This window comes from Eublepharis macularius, chromosome 2, assembly GCF_028583425.1.
Source record: "Eublepharis macularius isolate TG4126 chromosome 2, MPM_Emac_v1.0, whole genome shotgun sequence".
Taxonomy (NCBI): domain Eukaryota; kingdom Metazoa; phylum Chordata; class Lepidosauria; order Squamata; family Eublepharidae; genus Eublepharis; species Eublepharis macularius.
The window spans coordinates 26,047,958-26,072,547 of NC_072791.1; the positions used below are offsets into that span (position 1 = coordinate 26,047,958).

The 24,590-nt window shown below is 41.6% G+C and overlaps 2 protein-coding genes across 13 annotated transcripts in view; one reads left to right on the forward strand and one right to left on the reverse strand.

The window, feature by feature from the left end:
• Positions 1-34: 34 nt before the first annotated feature.
• CCNK (cyclin K) lies at positions 35-16,262 on the reverse strand. Of its 8 annotated transcripts, none has more exons than XM_054972201.1 (12): positions 16,200-16,262; positions 14,209-14,475; positions 13,062-13,143; positions 10,298-10,429; positions 9,925-9,993; positions 8,736-8,841; positions 8,067-8,124; positions 6,138-6,307; positions 4,969-5,249; positions 4,098-4,131; positions 3,856-3,927; positions 35-1,310 (listed from the first exon to the last, which is right to left on the reverse strand). In XM_054972201.1, exons 2-12 carry the CDS (start codon positions 14,403-14,405, stop codon positions 688-690), a joined length of 1,824 nt encoding a protein of 607 aa, XP_054828176.1. In that variant the 5' UTR covers positions 14,406-14,475; positions 16,200-16,262; the 3' UTR covers positions 35-687. The 8 variants fall into 8 exon arrangements, with proteins under 8 accessions (XP_054828176.1, XP_054828178.1, XP_054828180.1 ...); XM_054972203.1 differs by lacking the exon at positions 16,200-16,262 and adding an exon at positions 15,802-15,919; XM_054972205.1 differs by lacking the exon at positions 16,200-16,262 and adding an exon at positions 15,767-15,919.
• Positions 16,263-16,329: 67 nt separating this feature from the next.
• SETD3 (SET domain containing 3, actin histidine methyltransferase) overlaps positions 16,330-24,590 on the forward strand; it is a 49,580-nt gene continuing 41,319 nt past the window's right edge. The window contains exons 1-4 of one of the 5 annotated variants that reach the window (XM_054970953.1): positions 16,527-16,682; positions 20,650-20,772; positions 23,111-23,220; positions 23,537-23,629. In XM_054970953.1, coding sequence (XP_054826928.1) covers positions 23,118-23,220; positions 23,537-23,629 — 196 coding nt within the window. In that variant the 5' untranslated portion in view covers positions 16,527-16,682; positions 20,650-20,772; positions 23,111-23,117. Of the gene's footprint in view, positions 16,381-16,526; positions 16,683-20,649; positions 20,773-21,192; positions 21,217-23,110; positions 23,221-23,536; positions 23,630-24,590 lie in introns of those variants that run through there. The other 4 variants (XM_054970956.1, XM_054970952.1, XM_054970954.1 and 1 more) reach the window with 4 other exon arrangements.

Here is a 24,590-nt window from a genome sequence, read left to right on the forward strand (position 1 = left end):
AATCATGACTTTCTCAAACTACTGCTGATTACAGAACCAGCTTTATTTGGGTGTAAGTCAAGAAATTCAACTTTTTTTTTAATCAAGATGTAAATCACAGTAAGCTGTTACATCGCTTTTACATTCAGACTTTAACACTTAGAAAATATAGTTATTTATGTACAAGAATTTTGCACAAAGGTTTAAACATACATTACAGGTCAAGATCCCAGTACAGTCCAAAACAAAAATGTCAAAAAGGCAAACAGCAAGGGTTGTTCATAAGCTATGGGCTGTCAAGTTTATATATATTAAATAGAAGTGGCTCCAATACTTACAACAAAGTGTTGCTGGAACATTATGTAACAAAAACCAGAAAGGCTTCTGTCTCAGATGGAATGACACCCTAAATCTTGATACTCAAAAAAGTAGGCACTGAGTTCTAGAAGGAAATTTTCTTCTTACCAATATAACTGAGCCAATATGGCTTTTAAAACATTTGTACTAGTGCAAAGTAATCCAGTGCTAGAATTAAACTTAGAACTTGGATTTTATTAAGTTTGCAATATTGAAACAAAATGCCTAAGTGACTAAACTGTAAGCAGACCAGTAAAGATTCTATGTCACTGCCTTCTAGATTTTCATACTGTTATCGGTCTCTACTGCTGCTGGTTGCTGCTTAGCTATCCTGACTGGTATGTACAATTGTTATCTCATCCAAGTAGCCCGCCCAAGTCCTGCAACAGGGGGCATGCCTGGGGGCGGTATTGGAGGTGGTACTGGAGGCTGTCCACCAGGGGGCACACTGGGAGGGGGATAGCTTGCTGGTGGCATTCCTAATCCCGGAGGTGGGTGAGGTGGGACAGCATGAGAGGGAGGCAACCGAGGGGGAGGGAAGTTAGGGTTGTAGGTAGGTGGTGGAGGGTAGCCTGGGGTTGGAGGAGGAATAGTAGGTGGGGGGAATGCTGTTGGTGGTGGAGGAGGAACCGGCGGTGGAGGATTGGGAGGGTACACATGAGGGTGATATGGTAAGTGAGCTGGAGGTCCATAGTTCGGTGGCATAGCTCCATAGGCTGGTGCTTCTGTCTTCATCATCGACTGAAGACTCTGATACCCCTCCCCTGACATGTATGAATTGGTTGTGGACATGCCGGTTATGTAACTGGATGGCGGGGGTGGCGGGGGTGGACGGTGAGGCAGAGGTGGTGGTTGATGCACAGGAGCTGGATGAGACGGAGGAGCAATCTGGACTTTGGCCATGTCTACAGAATCCGCTGTAGTAGCCTGGTCACCTCCCATGGAAACTGCAGTTGTCAGAGGAGGCTTAAGTTCTGTAAAAGAAAAACAAAAGAGCATCCAAAACGCTGTAGTCAACTGAACAGGCCAATGAGAGAGTATGATCAAAACAACAGGGCTTTGTTTCAGATTCCTGCTGACAAGACGGTGTTGGTCTAAAAATAAACACCCACCTGTTTTAACAAGTATCACAGAATAAATTAGAATGATAAGAATGTAAACAGAGGGAACTAAAAAACTTCCGACAGGGAAATTTTAAGGTGCAGAGTTGTTCCGCTTCCTCTTTTTGTCTCTCTGAAATCACAAGGCCTTAAACAATAGAAGGGAAAGGTAACAAAAGGTCTCAGGATAGGACAGTGTTGATCACGGAACCGAACTGACTGAAATTCAATCATCTGAAAGAGGGTCACAAATGTATTCTTCCCATATAGGAAACACCGCAGTTTCAAGCAAAGCTACTATGATGTATCTTTAGATTCAGAGGCAAGAAGGTTAGATGAGGCTTTAAATGTTGTACGACAAGCCTCTGACTCATTACTGGCGACAACATAGATAGTGGTAGATGTTTTTTTTTAAACTATGGCTGCTTGGATGCCAGTACTTCTAAAAACAGTGCAAGATTTTCCAGTCATACATTCTGATGGGCGATAACCCTCAGGGTCTTTACTGGGTGGTAAGAGGCTCCCCAGATTTTCCAAAATGCTTGGATGGTCATTTGGCATTAGTAATCCAAAGAGTGACCCAGAATGTGAAATTTATTTTCAAGTCAGAGAACAGCTTCTCCAGGGCTTTCAGATTTCATAAAATCAAGTAATATTTACACACTTTGAGGTGCATGTAAAGTGAACCTTATGGTTGGGGGAAGATTGTTAATTTTTAATTTGTGGAAGTGGTAGGTGGAGAAAAGCCAGGCACCATAAAAAAGGGTAACAAACAGGGCCTTTAACAAACCTGCCAGCTACCTACATTTGAAAACAAAGAGCCCGGAAGCGATGACAGCGCAGCAATAATATGGAGAGGGGGAAAAGTGAAGTATTCGCTCATAAGCAATGCAACACGTCTGTCAGATGGGGAGGAGAAACACAACCAGACAACGTGACCAAACCATCTATGATCATCTGTACTTCAGCACTTCATTCACATTTACCAACCCTGCCCCTGTTTCTCGTGCGGCAATCCAGTCTCCTGTTAGTTTCGCTCTATTTGTGTTGAAGCAGCTTCCAAAAAAAGACATGAGACCAAGCGGGACCGACATTCCACTGTGATGTGGAATATCCTAGCACCAATTAGTAATGAGATGGGATGAAAATAAGTTACAAATTCCTGCAATCCAATCCTATTGTTTGGCCTTTAAAAAAGCACTCCAAGAATGATCTGCAGAATCCTCCCAAGACTGGTAAAAGAGCCGCAAGCAAAATCACGTGTTGCTGGCTTTCTTCTACAATGCTTCAGGGCTGTAACATTTCAAGACCATAAGGCAGAGTTGGAAAAAAACTGGTTGCTTAACTTGATGCTGGTGCATAATTGCTAGCACTGATTACAGGTGAAGAAGAAAAAGAATTGGGGAAATGCCTACGGAAAAGTACGCTCTGTGCAGCTCACCACAGATACAGCCCATGCCTCAAGCAGTGGTTTCTACTGATTCCCAAGTCACAAATGAATGGGGGGGGGGAGTTACTTATATGGCAGGTAAATAACTTATATAAAGATTATATATGCAATGGCAGGATCCTTCAACTTTGACAAGGAAAAAGACTGTGCCTAGCACACAAAAGCCACAAAGGTAACACTGTGCGCTTTGCTTTTCCATCAGGATGTTTTGCAGTCTCTTCCTACCCCAAGTTTGGATCAGTCAACATAAGGCGCCACTAAGCATTTGTTCCATAAAATATTTAAGCCCTATCACATGGTCAGAAGGAGGCCAGCTAATGTGTCAAAGAACAGTAGCGCGTTTATGCAACATCACTGTTTCTTTCCCAAACGTTCAGCAGAGGAGCTGCAGTCTGGATTCTCTGGCAGACCGTGCTTCAGAAAACAGCCAAGAGAAGGACATCGTCTAACACTACTGCTGTAAAAGAACACTGTAGTTCAGATTATGCACTGAACCTCTGTGTGACAAAGGGAAAGGCTTAACTTTCCAGAGGGCAAAATGTTCTAATGTTGTGGCTATGAAGTTGTCACTTCTTCCATCAGTATAAAGGAAATCCCTCACGGTTTTTCCTCAGGGCAGCCTAACATTTGGAATAGGAAAGACACATAGCTCACAACTTCCTAATCCCTTACAATTAAATTCCACAAGTGGTTTGAAGCTTCATCCATCTTTTGAAGTTCTGAAACACTTAAATACTAAAGCTAGTGCAGAGAGTGGGATGCTCTGACCTGCTGGTGTTCTGTGACAAAGGCCAACTGGTGCTAGAGCACTGGATAGGAATGAAAGGTGCCATGTTGACATTTCAGGAATCAAACGGCTACGAGCATGCACTTCTAATTTGATTAGCAGTAAGCAGCCACTCTGAACAAAGGCAAGCTTGTTACAACAAAATGAAGCACGCAAGGGAAACAGCTCATAGTCAGACCTACCAGGTGGAGGATGTGCGGGAGGTGCTGGTGGATGTGAAGTCTCCATTTTAGCAATCTTAGGAGGTGGTGCTTCTGAAACAGAGCAAGATTTAGGGTGTGGGTCACAATTACACAGCAACCCTTAAGCAGGAAACAGCTACGGTATTTCCAAGTTCAATACAGAACAAAACAATTGTACAATTTTGACTAAATATCATCTTACAACCTAGTTTTATTATAAAAACAGAAGAAAACCGATTTACCTGCAGTTTTGGTTTCTTCCTTTGGAGATACAGCCTGTTACCAAGACAACAATGTACAGAATCAAAAACTCAAAACACACAAAAATATTTAAGAGCAATACAACTTCTTTGACTGAAAATGCTGAGAGTTATGGGACTACATTGTCTATGTAATTACATAAAACTGAATTGTTCAGAATGGCATTTTTATTAAGGTAATAGGGCTGGAGCATAACAGAAGGGCTCAAAAAGGCACTTTCATAAAGAGAACAGGAGTGTAGTCTATGCCACTACATATGGTATGTATGCACTTTCTGTTTGTTGTATGTATTATGCTTCTCTTACTGCATTATTTCCTACTTTTGCAATGCTGTTTCCTGCACTGTTTGACATATGTCTAATACTTTTTTTGCATTGTTTCTAATTTTTTAATCCGAGTCCTATTGTATTACTTATGTTTCATTCTTTCATGCAATTTCATGATTTTTAGTAATATTAATACAGAAAATAGCTGACAAGCTTCAGAGCTTGTGACATTGTGACTGAGGCTTCAGGCTCTATGCTCGAAAAGGAAATATTTGCAGCTTTACATTGCTTCCGTTGTGTTCTCGGCTTTTAGACTGTGAGCCACAAGACAGGCTCCTTCCTTCATGAAGAGTAAGCACTTTTTGAAATATTAAGGCTTGGATACAGAGTGCGGTTCCTCTTCTGATAACTTATCAGCTTGCCCAATACCAATTGTTTTCAATGGCCTCTTTCTCGAGAAGAGGATGCCCACTCTGTGGCAGAGACTATCCGGGGAGCACGGAACTCAGTCACAGGAGCCAAGCTTAAACTATTAGCTCCAACAACAGCTGCTATTCTCCCAGGTCTAGGTAACAGTGTCACTTACTGCTGGCCGTTTCGCTTGCCTGGGAGGACTCGGCTGTGGTGATGGTTTTTTAGACTGCGAAGTCTGCGGTGGTGGCGGTGGCTGCTGCTGCCCTGTCTGCTGAGACTCTTTGGGGGGTTGTGGCTGCGACGGCTCGGAGCTTTGAGATTGCTGGGTCTGCTGAGGGGGAGTCACTTGAGGTGCAGTCTGAAGGGAAGGGGGCTGCTGTAGCTGATGGGGGGTATGATGAGGCATTTGTTGCTTCCCCTGCGAGTACAGATCCAGGATCTGATGACAGATGTCTTTGGAAAAAGGAAAAATAGGAATTAAACTTTCTAGTGAAGAGGTGAAGTTAAGGACACTTGAAAGTTCTGTCTACTTTAAAATGAAGTTCACTATAACTAATGGTTTTATGGAGATATCAGGGACTGAACCTGGGGCCTTCTGCATGAAAAATAGATGCTCTTCCATAGAGCTACAGCCCCTCCCAAGAAACAATTAACATTTCAGACAACATGCAGTCTGCTTTACAGCAAGACTATCCCACACTGAACCTTCTCTAGAACAATTTGGTCCCATTTTATAGGAGCCAAAATTACCAGGACCACCAGTATGAATGGCCAAAGGCAGATTGGATGAGTGATAAAATGATTTCCAGCTGAGAAGTCAGAGCCCTCTGTGCGAACAGACAGAGTGCCCTATCAAGGCCAAGGCAAGCAGATAATGGAGGTAATAGAGAAGATCTTCATTAGAGAATTACTTGAAGGTATCATGAACAAAAAAAAACCCAACACTGACTGCTATGTTTGGCAAAAAGTGTTCAAAGCACTTCCTGAGATCCTGCAGGAAACTAATTTTCTGGTATCTGGTGCAATGCATATTTTCTGAATGGATGTTGCAAACTACACCATAGGTAACGTCTTTGGGCGTGGGTCCTTTTAAACCATACTGAAGGGACACAAGCTTTCCATGTGTGTGCACAAAAACAAAAGGATTATAATCGTTACATAAAAGTAAACAAGCTGCACGGAATTATATTTTCGCTGTGCAAGTTGTAAACAAGAGTTGAAGTAGTCTCAGCGTATTTAAACTTTACATTCTGGATTTAGACAAATTGGCTCATACCAGAAGGGTACAATGAGGAGAACAATTCAGATAAAAAACATTTGGACAGCAAATGCTTCAAATACCTTCCAAGACATCAACAGGTACATCTTGGACAAACTGCTCCCACCACCTTCTGTACATTGGCTTTGAGGTCCACTCCTGAATTTCGAACTTGCACAAGCGGCCGGCCAGATACATCACAGCAACTGCTATAATTTCTGGCTCCCACTGCAGCGACAATGTAGTGCACAGACTGGAAAAACACAAACAAGAATTATGAGACACATTTCCCAAGGACTCAAGCAATGCAGAGTGCTTGATTTACCGTCACTAGTAAATCGAACACTCTGTATGAAAACCCTGTAATGCCTGTCACAGAAAATGAGGATGCAGCCAGACAACATGAAGATCCAGGAATCGGTGGTTTGTTATTGCTGTTCTGAACAGTAGCCTCACATAGCTATTTTGAAGATTGGGGAAATGATGCTGTGAGGAGGAGGAAGGAAGTAACCCTTTCCTCTGGTACCACTTCCCCAAAGTAAACTGTTATCTCCACTAATAAACCTCCAAGTAGTCGTGGGGAGGAGACACATACTATTATTGATCTTGTTTCCTCCACAGGACTATTATCAACCAGGGGGAAGGGGCATAATTGAAAGATTGTTTCAGAAAAGCACAGAACAATTTATAATGAGGTTCAGGTGCAGATATGTACAGTCTTCTTAATGCAAGCTAGAACGCTAAACTAGGAGCAATTCCAGCCACACTCAAGTCAACTGGGACACACTCCAGTACAACAGGCATCCTTTTAGGCTGCACAAAAACAATAAACAGAACAAGATGCCTAGGGAAGGTGTCTACAAATAGTTAGAGACGGCAACAGCATGGAATGTTTTAGGCATACTTTGTTGTAGGGCAAGGTGATCACTCTCACCCAAATCTCACTGTCTGGGCTTGTTTTTGCAATAGCAATGAGTAATTTTAATGATTCTCAGAAAGGTCTAAAGTCAAGTGCCTTTGCCCACCTCTTATTTCCAGGTGCTATAAAACAATGCTTGGCAGTGTAAAAGCATCCCCATTTAGTGCAAAACAGTGGCCTCTTCCCCATGATGGACTTTGCACCAGGCTTTAGCTATATTTCACTGCAATTTGGGGCCAATGAGAGCCAGCATGACATAATGTTTAGAGTCAGACTAGGACCTGAGACAACCAGTTTGAATTCTTGCTCTACTGGTAGGGTTGCCAGGTCCCTATACCCTCCCACTAGGAAGAGGGGGGCCTGGCACATACCTCGTGCCAGCAGCAAGGTGTTCTTCATGCGCACTCCGGCGCCTGCTTCATGACATCACCAACGGAAGTGACGTTGTCACGCTGGCCACAGGAACGCTCCTGCACTCCACGCGGGGCCGATTTGGCCCAAATCAGCCCCAAGCAAAGTACAGGAGTGCTCCTGCAGCCAGCGCGATGATGTCACCTCTGGAAGTGACACTGCCATACCTGTTGGGAGTGTGTGTGTGGTGCGCATTCCTGAGGTGTCTGCCAGTGGCGGGCAACCTCCAGGAGTTTGCCACCTCCTGCCTACCACTGGCAGATCGGCAGGCAAGTTGGTGAACCCCCAGGAGTTTGCCTGCCACAAGAGAGCACCTGGAAACCCTATCTACCACAGAAGCTTGATGGGTGGCCCTGGGCCCATCACAATCTCTCATCCTAACCTATCTCAAAAGGCTGTTGTTGTGAGGATAAAATGGAGGTAGAGGGAAGGATGTGAAGGCACAGAGAAGGATGTGATAAAGCCATGTTAGGTCCTGATTAGGGGGGCAAAGCAGGATATAAATAAAATAAACAATTACATAAGTACTCTAAGAAGCTGAAAAAGCAAAATCTGGAGAAGGTGCTTTGAAATATCTATAACGACACAAGTTTAATTAATAGTTCAAGTATGTGATAGAACTACTAAAAAGTATTATTTTTAGCAAAAATCAGCACATAACTGGAAGGAGGAGTGCCTTTACCTGTCATTTACAAACGTCCACGCCATCTGAACCAGTTTTTGAATTTTGTTCTTATCACCTGTGTGCAGATTTTTAAAAATTACTACATTAAGACAAACTTGGTGACTAGTAGATACGTAAGTCATTCCTGTGCATGTTTACTTAGAATTCAGTCTCACTCATAGCATGTGCTGGTAATCCGTAACTCTGACGAATACGGGACTTTGTTGGCTTATACACTGTTGAGGAGAAAGAATTACACACACTCTCAGGGAGCAGAGGCTTCACATGGAAGTATACTTGCAGATATTCCCAACTAATTAGGCAAGCATGTACACAAGCATGTACTTGGGCTTGTGCAAACAGTTTTCAAAAACGGTAAAGTATTGCCAGTTTGTGGGTGGGTGAGCTGCATTCTGTCCTCCCATCGCTCTCCTCGCAACATCTGATCTAGGGGATTTTAATCTCTATGAAAGAACTCTGTGTGCGCAGGTCCATCAGGGATGGGGGCGGAGGGATCAGCGCACCAGTTCCCAGTTGTGCATCAGCCTTCTGATCTACCTTTCATTCAAACTTCTTGCCAATCCTTACAAACTTGGGAGTGGGGGAATCCAGGTACAGGTTGCACAATGGGGCTCAGTCGGACTACATATTGCACACCCCAGATCTACATACCAACTATTTACTTACCTTTCAACTGCTTGGCATATTTAAGGAGAAACTGATAGGGGTGCTCCACTTGCAAGTCAAATTTTATCGTCTGTAGTAAGATCCTCTCCAAAACCATAACTTCTTCCTAATAGTCATGGGGGGGAGGGGGTAAAGACTATATTATGCCAAAAGACCAACATGTTACATTTCTCATTTACATTAATTTCAGAGAAGCCATCTCTAGGTTTGCCTACTTCTATAGTCCTAGACTGCAGCAACCTCTCATAGCACCTTAAGAGCTAACAAATTTACTTTGATGTATGCTTTCAAGAGCCAAAGCCACTTTTCATCAGCTACAAGGTGCTCTGTCAGCAAATTCAGTTGCTGATCCATGCTGCACAACCACATTTTTAAGTGGGGGGGCGGGGGAAGGAATAAATAAAACATGCTATTGCTGCACAGTTCTGGGGAAAGAGTGAAACTGCACATGCGTGCAGTCAAATGTTAGCTATTAGGAAACAAATGGATCATCTTGCCTTCAATTATTTCTGGAATGACTTTCAACAGCCAAAGTCAAACCTGAAACAAAGACGTACTCTGGGAGTTGCAGAACTCTTTAATGCCAATTCTTCTGTACGTTTCATTTTTCCCATTATTTATTTGGTCATTTAACTTGTTACAAAGTAGGACAGCAAGCTAGCCCCTTAATAGCTGTAAAAGACTGGCAGGAGCATGAAAAAACTTGCTACTTTAATGATCCAGCCAGAGTGTGGCAGGGGCTTCTTAGCTCGAAATAAATCCCAGTGCTTCTGGGTGATGCATATCCCCCAAAGACCCTCTTCTTAGCACTACAGAGGGAGTGATGGCAGTATCTTCTACCGAGAATGTGGATGGCCTGAGGCTTTGGATCTACAGCATTTGGTACAATATAAAATCAGAACATAGTCTAGGCTAGCTGCCCATGAGAACTTTTGGAAGCTTCCATATGTCCAAAGCGGCTCACAGTAGGAGCACAGTAAACAATCCAACAATGCGTATGTCGTTTAACAAATTATTCAGATCTAAACTAAGAAAATAATATATTAATAGTAACCTGCAAGACACACGATAATTTTGTAAAAATCACCTTTGTGACTCAGTGGTCTGAAGGCTTGTGACTAACAAATGTCTATAAGTTACTACAACAAAGAAATAAGTGACAAAAGTTTATTTTTTCCAGTTTGCTTACTGTATGCATATGGCTGCACTCTGTGTGGCCAGTTTCACTGCTTCCCCTGTGCAGTGGATTATTTCTTTGCTGAAAAGACAGGCAAATGCAACAGGAGAACAACACAAGCACTGAAATACACATTGTCTTGGAAAACAACATGTGATGGATACGCTATCAAAAAACACACAACTGAAATTTCTTAGTTGCTAATTACCAACTTGTCAAAATTATACAAAAAATAATTTATACTTCGTTCTATCCTGGGCATCACATTCATCAATGTAATTCCAGGAGCACCACCGAAACCATGTGCTGAACACCCACAGACCACAGTATTAGGGCTGCATTGTGACGATTTAACCAAAACAATCTTTAGCACACATCAGTTTACCTTTGGATCATCTCCAAATTGTCCAAACTGTACATCATTTAGTAAACTACGAGCTGTTTTGATGATATCTTTACATTTTTTGGGTGTTTCTTCAACTTTCCCTGCTAGGAAAAGACAGCAAGCTCCAGTCACCTATCAAAAAAAGATTTCTTCAGAAAGTTGTATTTACACAATTTCAAAGGGAAAATTTTCTTGCTTTCCTAGGTTAATTTTTACACTTCATTCAAATACAGTCATACATATCAGTCATACACCCATTCACATATTAACCATGGCTGATTCTGCACATGTTGGATAATGCACTTTTAATGCGCTTTAGCAATAGTTTAGAAGTGGATTTTTTGTTTCACACACGAAAAATTCAGTTCCAAATGGTCTCTAAAGAGGATTGGAAGTGCATTATCCAATGTGTGCGGAATCAACATATATTAAGTTTATATTACACTGTCAAGTACCATTTTACTGCTGCCCCCCACAAAGCAGTTTATCTAGGTCAATGCTTGTCAACTGGAAAAACTTTGGTTCAAATGCAAATATGTTGACTTATATGAAGTACTGATTAATTTAACAGACTCTTGGACTGACTAGGCCAGGAAACCTCAATTGTGAACCACAACTTGTCCTATATTCTGCTTCACATAACACAATAGAAACTGTTGTGTTTGTAAAATCAGCAGGTTCTCTGGGAAAGCATGTACAGTCTTCATAAAGTGCCATGGGCGGCTCATTCTCACTGTTCGAAGCCACAGGTGATTATTCTTCAGAATCATCTATATTTATAGCCCATTCAGTGTTTTTACACATAGTTAATATAAGGATGTGATTTCTGCAGCAACAAATGCATGCCAAAGGTTCAAGCTCCTTAGCTAAAATAACTAACAAATGTTGCTTATACACACCAGAGTGGATCCAGTAATTTGTTAGCAGAAGGCACCAGCATATGCAGATTATTGTCCAGTTCTCCCTCCCCTAGCAAATGGGACTGGGGTCCTGGAGTTGTGTGACCCACATGCACCGACATCCACACTGGCTGGGAGACTGCATCGAGGAGCAGGAGAAGGAGATGCAATGTCCCTCCTTTCTCTCCTGTACTTGTGGAAGAAGGAATGCTCCTTTCTCTCTCTCAGTATGACCCAGGATTATGGAAATTGCATGGATTAACTTTCCAGGGTTGAAAGAGGCTGCTGGCAGGAGGGAACACAGCAAACAGCTACACACATCCTGCATTCAACTCCACTGCTTCCAGCCTGCTATTTTTCACAATATTGAATACATCAAAAAGCAGCTATTTAAATCTTAACCTAAGACTTGCCTGTTAGAGACCAAATGTCCATCTGTGTAAGTATAAAGTCCCATCAAGCTCCTGATGACTTATGGAGACTCCATAGGGTTTTCAAGGCAAGAGACACACAGATGAGTTTGCCATTGCTTGCCTCTGCATAGCAACCCTAGACTTCCTTGGTGTTCTCCCATTCAAGTACTAACCAGACCCAACCCTGTTTAGCTTCTGAGTAGAGATGGGCACAAAACGAACTATGGAACAAAATTCTGTATGGAACGGCCAGTACATAGTCAAAGAACCACATGTTCCATGGGACCGCGTTTTTCCAAACCAAACGAACTTTTCTTACCATTCTGTTGCTGGTTCGGACACTTTTGGCACCAAATTCTCCCTCGCCCAGGCAACAGTGGCAGTCTTTAGTTTGCCCCCAATCTGAGGCCTCCAGGCTTGATTAGCAGCTCTCCCTGCAAACTAGAGAGCTCCCACTCTGGCTTATCCAGCCAGGAAAAGTGGGGAGGGTTAGAATCTCCAAGGCAACTGAGGAGATGGGCCTTCAGCAGCCATGGTAACACCAATCTCTTCCTTCCAAAACCATGTTAGGCAGGTTTTTCTGCCAACCAGAGTGCTCCTGTGTTGTTCAATCTCTTGGCTTTTTCCATAAATAGGGGAAACTGTGTGATTCCTGGTTTCAGTTTCTCTAGAGTGGGAGAGGGAGGAGAGCTTGGTGGCTGACTGTGGTGTTGGGATTGGAACTTGGATCTTCGGCCTGAACTTCTGGCTGCTGGAAAAGGAGCTGAAAAACATATTTTCTTTTCTCTTGCTTTCTTGTTTTTCTTACTGACTGGGGAGGTATTTGGGAAAAGGGTGCTTTTTTCTCTGAGCATGAAGGGGGCTGTCCTGGGCCCTCCCCCTGAACCGGTTTGGAAATTGGGTGAGTTCGTTAAGTTCATGTTCCAGGCTCCATGGAAATTAATGAACCACGAACCGGTTCAGGTTTTTTTCGTTCCATGCCCATCTCTACTTCTGAGATCTGACAAGATTAGGCTAGCCTGGGCCATCCAAGTCAGGGCAAAGTCCAACATTTTATTTTCAACAACCAGATCTTCCGGAGAATCTCGCCGCTCAAGCCTACTGAAATCCCCTCCTGCCTGAAATTTAAACTGGCACACTTTTTTTAAAAAAAATTATTTTGTAAAATATTTTCAAAATAAAAGGGGTACAGAAAGAAAAGGGGGAGATACAGGGTCAAAGTAAGGGTAGGATTTTGCACTACAAGAGTTATTAATTAAACTGGCACACTTGAGCATAAAGGATGTAAGTAAAGTCATCCTAAAGGAAGTTTATTGTATGACAGGTGGTAACACCCAAAGTCTATTATTGTTGTAGTTACTGAAACAGAAAGATGTTGCTCAAATTCAACACATGAAATTAAACTTCAAAATGCTAAAGGTACTTTTCAAACAACAACTGATTTATACTTACATATCTTGGGAATTGTTTGAAGGAGTGGAACATATAAAATCGATGAAAATAAATTATTCCAGTTGCCAGAGTATCATAATGTCTGAATCAAACAATAAGGATTTTTACATATTACTCACATTAAATATAAATACTAACCTCTCACAAAACTGAATGATGCATCAAAACACCTCTGCAGATTAATACAAGTCTATAATGTTCTTAACTATTTTCTTAAACGTGTTAGAAAAATAACTGCTTGAGTTCGTATTTTTGAACACAATGATAATATGAGTGCCCTCTCTGTACAGATATCCATAGCATGACATTTTAATCTACCAAATAGATTGAAGACTCTTATTTAATTTAGGAACAATGGGAAACAGGTATAGTAAATACCATTAAGTTCAACAGAATTTGCTCCCAGGTAAATATAGGGTTGCAGAGCTCTACAAGATGCTACGACAACAAGGTATAACCTATGTTGGATTCTTTTCTCACTACAGATGCTGATTTTCTGCTTTTCACAACCCAACTCTATCAAGCTAATTACGGTATTATTATACCTTATACCCGTGCTCTGAATAGCCCTCCCACCTTCTACTTCACTTCTAGCAATGCAATCTTAAGTAGAGTTACTCCAGTATAGGCCCATTGATTACAATGGGCTTAGACAAGTTTAACTCTGCTTAGGATTGCACTATGAACATATTTGAAGAAGTGAGCTCTGACTCTTGAAAGCTCATACCCTGAAAATCTAGTTGGTTTTTAAGGTGCTCCTGAACCCAAATCTTGCTCATCTACTGCAGACTAACACGGCTACCCCCCTGAAACTAACCTATTTAAAATAACTTCTAAATTGTGAAATATTTTCCTCTGCAGGGAGTTACAATGTTAGCTAACAATATGGGTTGTTCATCAATTGAAAATATACCAGAGACGTCCCTAATAAAACCAAATTCAAAATGCATGTACTTTTATTAACAATAAGATATTAAAGTGAAAATGAATTGAAGTAGTTAACTGTTCAGTTTCTGGTTACTAAATGCAAGCTCATTTAAACGATTCTATGGAAATATTGCTGGCATTCAGGCATTTTACAAATAGTTTCTTAAACTAAGGTGCAAGAGTGCTAATAAAAATGTGCACTGTAAAGTTCAAAGGATACAGTCCCAAGCGGGTTCCTACATCAAATATAAACCGGGCACCTTCCCTGCGGTATCTTGCCTCAGTAGCTGGATCAAGTCCTTCTAACTGTGATGGTGTATGAGCCAAGTCTTTTTTATCCCAATACCAGCATGGCTTTGTGTGGTCCAAGCTTGCCAACGCTACAGAAGGGCTGGAGTTTTCTTTATTCTCCTTCATATTTTGATGTAGAATAGCTGCTCCTTAATCAATTTTCCAAGGGTTACTTTTCATATGGTGACTTCAGAGCCTTGGGAGAGAAAAAAACACTTGAGGTTAAAATTTTGAGTTTTCCTTCCATTCACATCAAGTTAAATATACCAAAAAAAGAGAAAATTCTCATTATTTGGAGGGTGAGGAGGAAACTGCTTTCTACGTGACCCCAGAGACATACATATGTCCCCTCAGGCATTTCTAGGCTCTAGCACTTTCTTTTTAACATTCAAAAAGCTATGGATGTTGGATATTCCAACTCTGTTCCCATCCTTCCTGAAGCTCACAAATAATTAGTAAAATGCCTGTTACTAAACAGACTGGTATGGTGAGCACTCACAGCAGGACCCCTCAGTTCCTGTACAGGTGGGTCAGCAGTCAGCAAAGAAAACTTCAAGTACAGAGGCGTTTATGGATTGCCACCAATGTCATTGTGAAACAAGTAAAGACATCTGAGACTTCAAATGCAAACTATGGTTGGATATGCCTTTTCAGGGTAATATTTTGGCTTAAAAAAATCCTCAGTTTCATAAACACTGCAATCAGCTATTCACTAGAAGTGGGCATGAACTGTGAAAAAAATGAACCGTGTGGTTCATAGTTCGTGGGGTTTAAATGCCCCTTTCCCTGCCACTTTGCAGCTGCAAGGAAAGGGCCATTTAAACCCACTGATCAGCTGCTTGTGGGGGGGGGAGATCCCCGATAAGCAGCTGATCATTTAAACAGTGGAGCTTGGCTGCCTGGCCAGGAGTTCCTGCTGGCCAGCCAAGTCCCACCCACAGTTTAAATGGGCATGTGCTGTTTAAATGATCAGCTGCTTGTCAAGGATCTCTGTGACACTGAGAGATCTGTCTTTTGGTGCTACACCTCTGAAGATGCCAGCCACAGCTGCTGGCCAAACATCAGGAACTACAATGCCAAGACCACGGAAAATCCACAATAACCATCTTCTCCAGCTGTAAAAGCCTTCGACAATATATCTAATCTAGCTGTTCTACTCCAAACCAACACTGCAACGACGTATTTAAGTTTGCTGCTGCAGGAGGCCAGCGGTATGTTGAACCCTAACAAAATCTCCTCCAGCAAAAGCCTTCCTGAATCAAGGCTATAACAATAACTGCACTTAACCGCTCTTCCAGACAGATTATTGCCCCGCTCAGGTAAAACGCCTCAAGATACCCTGGAGCCAGTGCGGGTGTGTACAGATTCGATATGACGCGTATTATACACAAAACATGAAACACGAACAAAAGATGCGTTTCCTTCAGCCCTCTTTCCACCGCCTCTCCCATCACGGCTTTCACCCGTCAAAGCCTTCCTTACTCAACTTCCTTCCCTCAGGAGTAACGAAAGGCGAGCCAACCGTTCGATCACTTCCTTCCGTCGCCGCTTCCCGGGCCGCTCACGGAGGCGACCCAAGCGGCAGAATCTCCCCCACAGCCCCTCAACGACTCCTCCTGCGCGGCGCCATCTTGGAAGAGCCGAGGCAGCCCAAAACCCGTTTGTCAACGTCATCACGTCGGCGCACGAAGAGGAGAAAGGGGGAGGAGGAACGTCTGGTAGGCAGACATCACGAGCGCGCGCGCAGGGACGAGCGATGTTTATCTTGCGAATCAGAAGTCGGGCTTGGCCCTAAGCCCCGCCCCCTTTCTTGTCCAATTCGGGATTGTGGTTGGAAGGGTTGAGGGAGGGCTCCGTTTCCCTCGACACCGCCTAATAGGGTGTCCCTGAAGTAAAGGAACCACCCGCCTGGTGGCTCACCTCAGCCAATGAGCGATGCGACGTGAAACCGATGGGTAGGCCAATCAGAATTCTCACCAATCGGAATTCTCTTATCCCCCCTCCACCCTCTCCCCTCCCGCTCGCGGCCAACTGTCGTATGCGTGTGTGTATATCGATGCAATTCCCCCCTCTCGTCCTCTCACGCCCAGCTCGGCCGTAGGTGAGAAAGACTGAGGAGGCGGCGGCGGTGATTGGCCGGCCGCTCAAAGGCGACCCAATGGCGGCGTCGGAAGTGCGGACTGACAGGAGGGGGAGTAGGCGGGGCCAAAACGCAGGCGGCTGAGTAGTGAGGGCGCGAGCGTCTGTTTGCGCGTGCGCGCGGCGGGGCTGTGGTTGGCTTTGCTGCCGCCACCGCCTCTCCCCACCCCCCTCTTTCCCCTCCCCCCATCCCGGGCAGCGCCGTCCGGTGAGAGGAATTGTCTTGTGGGGGGAGGGTTGGTGCCGAGTGGTCGCCGTTGAAAGGTAAATGGGGGGAGGAGGGGGAGGGCCCTGTCCGTTTCCCTCACGCGCACGCCTCCTCAGACGGGGGGCCTGCTCCGACCCCAGCGCCTGACTCCTATTCCTCCCCTTCTCCTTCCCTATCTGGTAGGCTCCTCGTAGCTGCGGGGGTAGACATGCGCTGAAGAGGCCCGCGCTGTGTGTCTGTTTGGCTTGCCAACCTCCCGTGGGTGCCTGGAGATCTCCCGGAATTACATTTGATCTCCAGATAGCCAGTTCAGTTCTCCTGGAGAAAAATGGCTGCTTAGCAGGGCGGACCCCGCTGAGGGCCCTCCCCAAACCCTGCCCTCCCCAGGCTCCACCCCCCAAAATCTCCAGGAATTTCTCAACCTGGAGCTGGTGACCCTCCAGTCACGTATCTGTTTCCGCTCTTGCTTGCAGTCATCTCCCTGTTTACACGTTCATAACACCATGTTCGTTCATTACGACCCTCGGCCCTCCCCCACTGTTGCTGTCTGCAGTCTTGTTTTACAATATGAAAGGAGGTCGCCCTCTAGGTTTTTACTACTACTACAGCTTAATTCTAGGTGTTTGCATTATTTCTGGTACTTATAATAACAATTTCTGATCAAACTCATTCTAATTCTGGTCATTTCAAAGATACTGCTTAGAAGTAATCATCACAGGGCTAAATGGCCTGAGGGGGATTACTCCCAGAGTGATAGTGGAAACGATTGGGGAATGACACAAGATGTAGGCCATTGTAACTGTTTACTTTGGCTTTGGTCCTGGTAAATTCAGTCTAACTTGCTCCCGAACAAGCAGGCAGAAAATTGCAGCTGTAATTGCAATGCTGTTGTTTTCTTTCCCTTTACCCACTTCTATCGTTCTGTTTGTTTATTATTTATGTACTTTGCTTATGGTCTTTCTTTTTTACAGAGACTCAAGCGTGTATGTTGTTTGTGTTACTAGCCACCTTGTAGATTGGGTAGAAGTTCTTTTAAATAGAAATGGACAATATTACTTCCCATTTTCACAATGAATTTTCTTCATTTCTAAGGTTGTCATTTGTGTCCCACATGCTTTCCCCCTGATCCAAGCCCAAATTGCTGCTTCTGTCTATTGTCTGTCAGTTCTGTTCAGTGTTCTGGCTTTTTCTTTCTCTGATGCCCTTATTTGATAATAATGGCTAGAGTGCAGTTGCCCTGTCCAGCTCACTGTTCCTCCTGGGTTTATTGTCTTTCATCTCTTTATCTTTTTGATTATCATTGTATCCAAACATTCACTAAGGCTTAACTCAAACCACTGCTGTGCCGTAAAAATCTCCCAGTCTACATTTCTGCTATCTTTTTTGTCTTGACTTTGCATGTTTTCTTCTATAATCTTTTCCCATGGCCCAGTTCCCTGATTCCCATCATTCCTTGCTGAGTTTCTGTTCATTTAGTTCTGTTAATTGCTTTTTATTTAAATCCTGTTCCCTTAGTATTTAGTTCTCATTTTTATCTTATACCTTTTCTTATACCTTTGCACTCTTTTCTAGTTGAAGCACCTGAGTTGACCTAAGGTTTTCTTACTTATTACTGGTACTGTCACCAAATTAAATTTTCACAGTAATTCCTCAGTTTTGCTGCTCCTTTCCATAGTCCTTGTGCGTGCAATGATAGCCCATTTCTGACAATGCCAGTTCCATTTCTCTCTCAGACTTCATATTGTCCAGGTCTGCCTTGGTTTTCTAAGAGTTCCCTCTTCAGAAGTTACTCCTGTTTGTGTATGTGGTAGTTCCATTTCTGCCTTTTCCTCCAGTTAGAGTTAAAGATGAAGCTTTTTCATCCTGTTTGAGTCTTGTTTTAGCATAAGCTATCCCTGTACTGGATGCTTACTTTCTCATTCTAAACACTAGAAGCTATTTCTATTCCTTGTTTGTCATACCAACTTAAAGTTCCCGTTTCTTGGTTTAACCTGCAACAGTCATATTTCTAGGGATTCACTGAATTAGTTTTGATGTTTAAACTTTGCGTTCTAATTAAGCAGTTTCATCACCATCCCTTTCAAACAGCAGGATTTGAGTCCAATGGCACCTTAGAGGCCAACAAGATTTTCAGGGTGCAAACTTTCAAGAGTCAAAACTCCCAAGGGATCCTGCTGTTTAAATGCAGATTAACATGGCCACCCACTTTAAACTGTCCCTTTTGAGGCATTCATGTTTTGTTTTCCTTTGCAATGCCTTTTTTTGTAACCTTGCTACATTTTTCCATTTTCTATGTATTATCTGGGCAGAGTGCTGGTGGAGGGTGTATGTGGATAACTGATTTATTTTCTTGCTAAGATCCCTTTGCCCATATTTTCCTGTTCTCAGTTGCTGTATTTCTGTGGAGATCGATGGTCATTGTATCTGCTGTCTGCTTAAGAGTTCTGATAACAGAATTGCATCTTAACTGAAGTTCTCAGTTGTCAGCTTTTGACATAGATGCTTTTTCACATTTGGTGAAACCTTTGTTCACCTAGCATCTTTCAGCCCAACTTGATGTGCACAGGCAGCACAGAGAGAGAGAGAGAGAGAGAGAGAGAGACCACATACTACTAAAAATGGTGATTCTTTGGGTCTATTTTTGTTTAATGGCACATAGTATAGCTGGTTTGGTTATGCCATCTGCTTGACCTGTTAAACTTATTCCTTGTTCTGCAGGTGCCTGTAGCATGTACTGCTCAGTGGTTTTAGCAGATTAATATGTTAGGTATCTGATTTTGCTAAAGACTTTTCAGATCGACTAACTCTGGAGATCTTCTGTCTCCCAGGTCCTAGTCAGATGCGCCAACCACACTACACCTTGTTGGCTGTAGATGTAGGTACTTTGTTAATAATTTTTGAGACTTTGTCAGGAACATAAAATTTGGAAAAGTGCACTTGCTTTTAGGGAGTTACTACTAGGGGAAAGACATTACTTACTTCATATTATTGGATTTTAGGTGTGTTTTTGCATTAGAGTACTATGACTGTAATCTACAATTTATTTAGCAAATAAATGTATACATTGCTTCTCCAGAGACCTTCTTGGAATTACTGTAATTAATATCACATTTCCCATTCATTTTAATTGTAGATTGTGCGTTACATGTAATTTTTAAGCACAACAGATCCGAGGTTTATTTTTATCAGTTTCTGTTCCTTCTGCTGAGCACTCGGGTAACATACAATATATAAAACATTAAAATGTAAAAGATAAAACAGTGGCAATGACAAAGCTACCATATGCTGTATGTTCCAAGACAATACACGTTTCTAGTGTATGGGCCTAGTGAGAGAAAATCCTATTCCTTCAGATCTGAAGAAGGCTTTGCTGCTCTATAGGTCAGTTTAAGTTGTTATGAGAAGAGCGAGTTTGAGTTGTAGGCATAACTGTCATCTGCTGTGATAGTTACCCCCAGTAGAATTTTTGTAAGATAAAGCTTCTGATTAAATCTATGTGTTGTGAACATCTAGTTCCTTTGTGAAAGGAAGATGAAGGAACAGCTTCATGACTCAGTTACATCAGCCCATGTACTAATTTGGGGAGATTGCAACATATACTGGCTGTTGCTGGTGGCCTAAATTCCTGCATACTTTACAATAGCAGCACCCAAAGCAACATATAAAAATGCAACACAGATTTGTAGATTACTGGCAATTGGCCACAAGAAAAAAGGGACCTCCATGTTTGATGGCAGCACATCTCTGTCAAATGCTGGAGACTAGCTAGAAATGACCATATCCTGTTGTGAGCTTTCCAAGGCCATCTGACAGGCCCCTATTTAGACAAGGTTGGCCTGGATGGGCTTTTGGTTGAATTCAGTGAGGCAGTTATGTTCATAAGGAATGGCGAATATTGGAGGCCATGTCTTGTGTTTAATCAAACTGCTTTCTTTTGGATTTTCCTTGGTTACTACGTCCTCTTCTTGGTTTTGGAGTCTAAAGGATTTTTCTGTATGTATTCAAACTCTTCTCCATAACCAGGAGAATCTCAGGACTTCCAAGCATTGCCTGACTTAGGTGTTGCTTTCAACTCTTGGCAGTATATGCAAAATATAATACAGTCTTGCTTGTCTGCAAAGGAACAGCAGCACACTAGTTGAACATGTAAGTAATGCTTTAGATTACATCTTTTGGTAAGCTTTTATGCCGTGCAGCCTACTTAGTTTTTGCAAATGAGCTTGGAGTGTTAAAAGCTGTTCTTTTTCTTCAAAAATAATGACCTCAGATCTTGTACTCCATAAATAATTAACTTTAACCTAGTGTGGACTTTGAAAGACGTTAGAAATGTGTTGAGGAAAAGTTGGGGATTTATCTAGTTATGTCCAAAAGACTCAGAACAGTTACAAAATATTTGTTCTAGGATCTCTGTCAGCTTCCAAAGGGATCCCATCCAACTCTTATCTAGTGGTAGAATTTAACCTGTTTTTAGAAACTTCTTAAAGGTAGCATGCCTGTGAATTCTTAACTTCATATTCCACTTTATGTGTAGTTATAGGGTGTTAAAAATGGGAGCAGACTCACATTAGGAGATATGTGTTAATATAAAGAGTAAGTAAGTCTACTTTCTATAGATACATTCTGTACCATATTTTTTTAGGTTGTTTCCATCAATTAATTTAGAGCTGCAGTACTTTTCAGGTACAGAGCTCCTGCAATAATTTTTCTTTATCCAAAACTCCAGCAGAGGAGTATCTGAGGCAGTTCCATGAAAGCCTTCAGTAAGTGATCTTGGCTAGTCCAAGCCCAAGTTGGATAGATGAAGAATTTCATGAGATGATTAGAATCTTGCTCTGGTGCAGCAAGTAACCAGTGTTGCTGGCCTTCTAAGTTTTAACTAATAATATAGTCTCTAAATTACTAGGTTTTCTGCTCTTCTGTTTGACACAGTGAATAATGTATACTTGGTCAGTTGTTTGTTTTGTGCTCTTCACTGAAGCATTGCATGTAACTGGGTAGATTCAAAGTGGCAACGTGCTTAGTACAGATTGCTTTGCAACTCGTGAATTTTGCATGCCTCCTATTTGGAAGTATCGTCCAATTATTTGCTTTGCTTGGGCTCTCCTTTCTTCTATTAGAGATGAGAATTGTACCACAGTGAGCCAAATCGTTTGTAATTCCTATTCTATGGTAAAATGTCATTCCATATATAATAACTCTTGAAAATGTACTCAAATTTGAATGCCAGCAAAAAAATTATGTACCTGCATTTAAATTTACAGCCACTCCTTTAGCAGTTTTTTATGTTGGTGTTCATTATTAATCATGTCAAATCATAGCAGTATTTTGGAATAATTTGGTTCTCATACTTCAGATGTCATGTGTGCCTCATGATGTCTTAAATTACAAACTTCACATTGTATAGGAGCATAGGTAATAAACAGGATCGCCAAACCATATACTAATGAACTTGTAGATATATTTAAGAAATCTTTCTTCAGACAGTTATTTTTTATCAAGAGAAGTTACTACAAAGTGAGTGCCTTTTGAGGGAAAATATTGTAAGTGCATTTTTTGTTTCCTAAAACTACTGTGTGGGAAGAAAGAGAATATGTTTGCATCTCATCAAGGAGAGATTTTGGGTGGAACAGAAGTTCAAAGCTGAATACAACAGAACATCTTTGCCAGCAAGATTTAGAGTGGGAGATTGGTTAAACTCTTGCTGTCACTGTTTTTACATGTTACTTTGTGCCAAGTTAGTTGGATCCTCTATATTTGGATATGTGACTTTGCTGTATGTAACTGAACATATTTATCATTGACAGGGGGTTTTTTGCTTAGAAAAGATATCTGTAGTTTTCCACAGATTTCTGTTTAAGATAAGATTAACATGATAAGCAGAATAAAACATTCTAAATGGTGGATGTTGTTTGCATAGGACGCACCATTTATCCTAAACTCACATCCCAGCCTTAAATATATAAGTGTAAATTCTGTGGAAATCAATGGATCTTCATTTCCAAATTTACAAATCAGGAGTAAATCTGATATTCTCTGACAGGCTTTATGTCATCAAATGTTTTACTGCTGCAGATTATTCTTGTAGCATTAGTTCCTGTTTTGTTACTGAGCATCTGCCTTAATGGAGCGGGGGTGGGGATCAAAACCCAATTTATTCAGTACTTGAAGATAGATTAGATATTTATTGATGCAGGCATTTGTGTGATAAACTATCAGATGTATTGTGCTACTGGAGTTTATCCTGATATACATGGATACTTTAATGTGTGCTTCAGTTGTAGATGATAACAAGTGACAATTTTTTAAAAAAAGTTCTGGAATATATCAGTCTTTTTCTTCAGAGTTTTAAAAATATTTTCTGACTTCTATCTTCTTTCTCCTCCCTTCTTTGCAAGATATTTAATATGGTGGAGTGTGTGGTACAAAACTGATACTTGTATGGTAGTAGAAAACCCTTTCTTATTTAACTACTATTTTCTTCAAGTTGGAAGATGGGGAAGAAAAGCAGAGTGAAAACTCAGAAGTCGGGTACTGGAGCTGCAGCGGTGGTCTCGCCTAAAGAAATGCTGAATCTAATTAGTGAATTATTACAGAGTAAGTTTAATATCCTTACATTCAGAGGCAGATGAGGATGTGAATAAATGTGGAAAAGAGGCAATGCTGAATTAATTTCAATCGCGTAGCTCATCCTGAAAATGAAAACTAGAGTGATCTGACCACATTATAGCCCTGAGTCCTGAAATTTGTCATTCATTTGTCTTCTACAAACTTAAAAGTTTTGGGTATGATTGCCTGTCTGAAGGTTATGAAATTAAAGCTACCAATCCATATTTAATACTCTTGATGTTGAGAAAAGAGGGGAGGCTAAATGAAATTGAACAGTCCATTACTTCTGTATTTATGCTTCCAGAATGCAGCAGCCCAACAGCAGGTCCTGGAAAGGAGTGGGAAGAATATCAGCAGATCCGAACTCTTGTTGAAAGAATCCGTAAAAAGCAGAAAGGTAAATGAGAAAAGAGACTTTTAAGTTGCTCAAGATCAGAAGTATTATTCTTTAAAAAGCAGCAGCTGAAGTTGATACACATTCTGAACTTTGAAATATTGCAGTCTTTAGTGTTTTTCAAAGGGCTCACACTTACTGAACTCAAGTATTTGAAAAGGATCAACCGGTGTTGTTGGACGGCAGGGTAGGGATGATGGCACTCAATTTACAGCTCCACTTTCAAGTACTGTTAAATATCCAGTCACTAAATATGGGGCTATTTTCTACTCATGTTTATAATATTTGTAAGTACTTTCTATTAAAACACGCCGCTGTTGGTCTTGGGCAAAAGCTAATGTAAGTCTACAACTGTTAAACTGTTCAGTAGTTAGCTAATGCTCACTAATGTTCAGTGTTTGCAAAGAACACTGTAGTATATATAATCATTTGACATTTGATTCCAGAGGATAAGGATGGATAGCATATTAAGCCAAATAATATTTGAGAGAACGTTTCCTCTTAAAAATCATTGTTAGTACATGAGTAAGGTACGGAGCCTCTGCCCATGGCAATCCCATTTCACAGTGTTTGCTACTGAGTGCCTTGGGTGGGAACCAGCCTTTGTTTTAGAGGTGATCCTTGTGTTCAGCCTTTTTTTGTATCATATAAAAATATCTGTACACCTTAGAATTGCTGCTGTGAATACATCCTGTATTTTTTTAGTATTTCTTTTTGTAGAAGTGAGATTATTTTTGTCATCTTGTGGTAGAACTAAGATAATACTTTTTTAATTAACATGCTCTATTCAGAATAAGGAATAAAAGTAGATACTTCTGTTCATTGAAAAATAATACTTTGTACACTTAGGACAATTTTTTTATCAAAAAGAAATATGCCAGATCAAGACAATGATCAGATCAAGTTATCACTGATAATTTAGGTTTAATTTATTGAGCAGTGAAAGAGGTTTCAAGCCATACAC

Excerpts from the sequence above, each read along its gene's own strand:
- CCNK (XM_054972201.1), bottom strand. The coding sequence starts at position 14,405 with ATGAAGGAGAATAAAGAAAACTCCAGCCCTTCTGTAGCGTTGGCAAGC. Across the intron at positions 8,125-8,735 it reads ATATGCCAAGCAGTTGAAAG|GTGATAAGAACAAAATTCAA; the intron begins GTAAGTAAATAG and ends ATCTGCACACAG. Across the intron at positions 1,311-3,855 it reads TCCCGCACATCCTCCACCTG|AACTTAAGCCTCCTCTGACA; the intron begins GTAGGTCTGACT and ends TTTCTTTTACAG.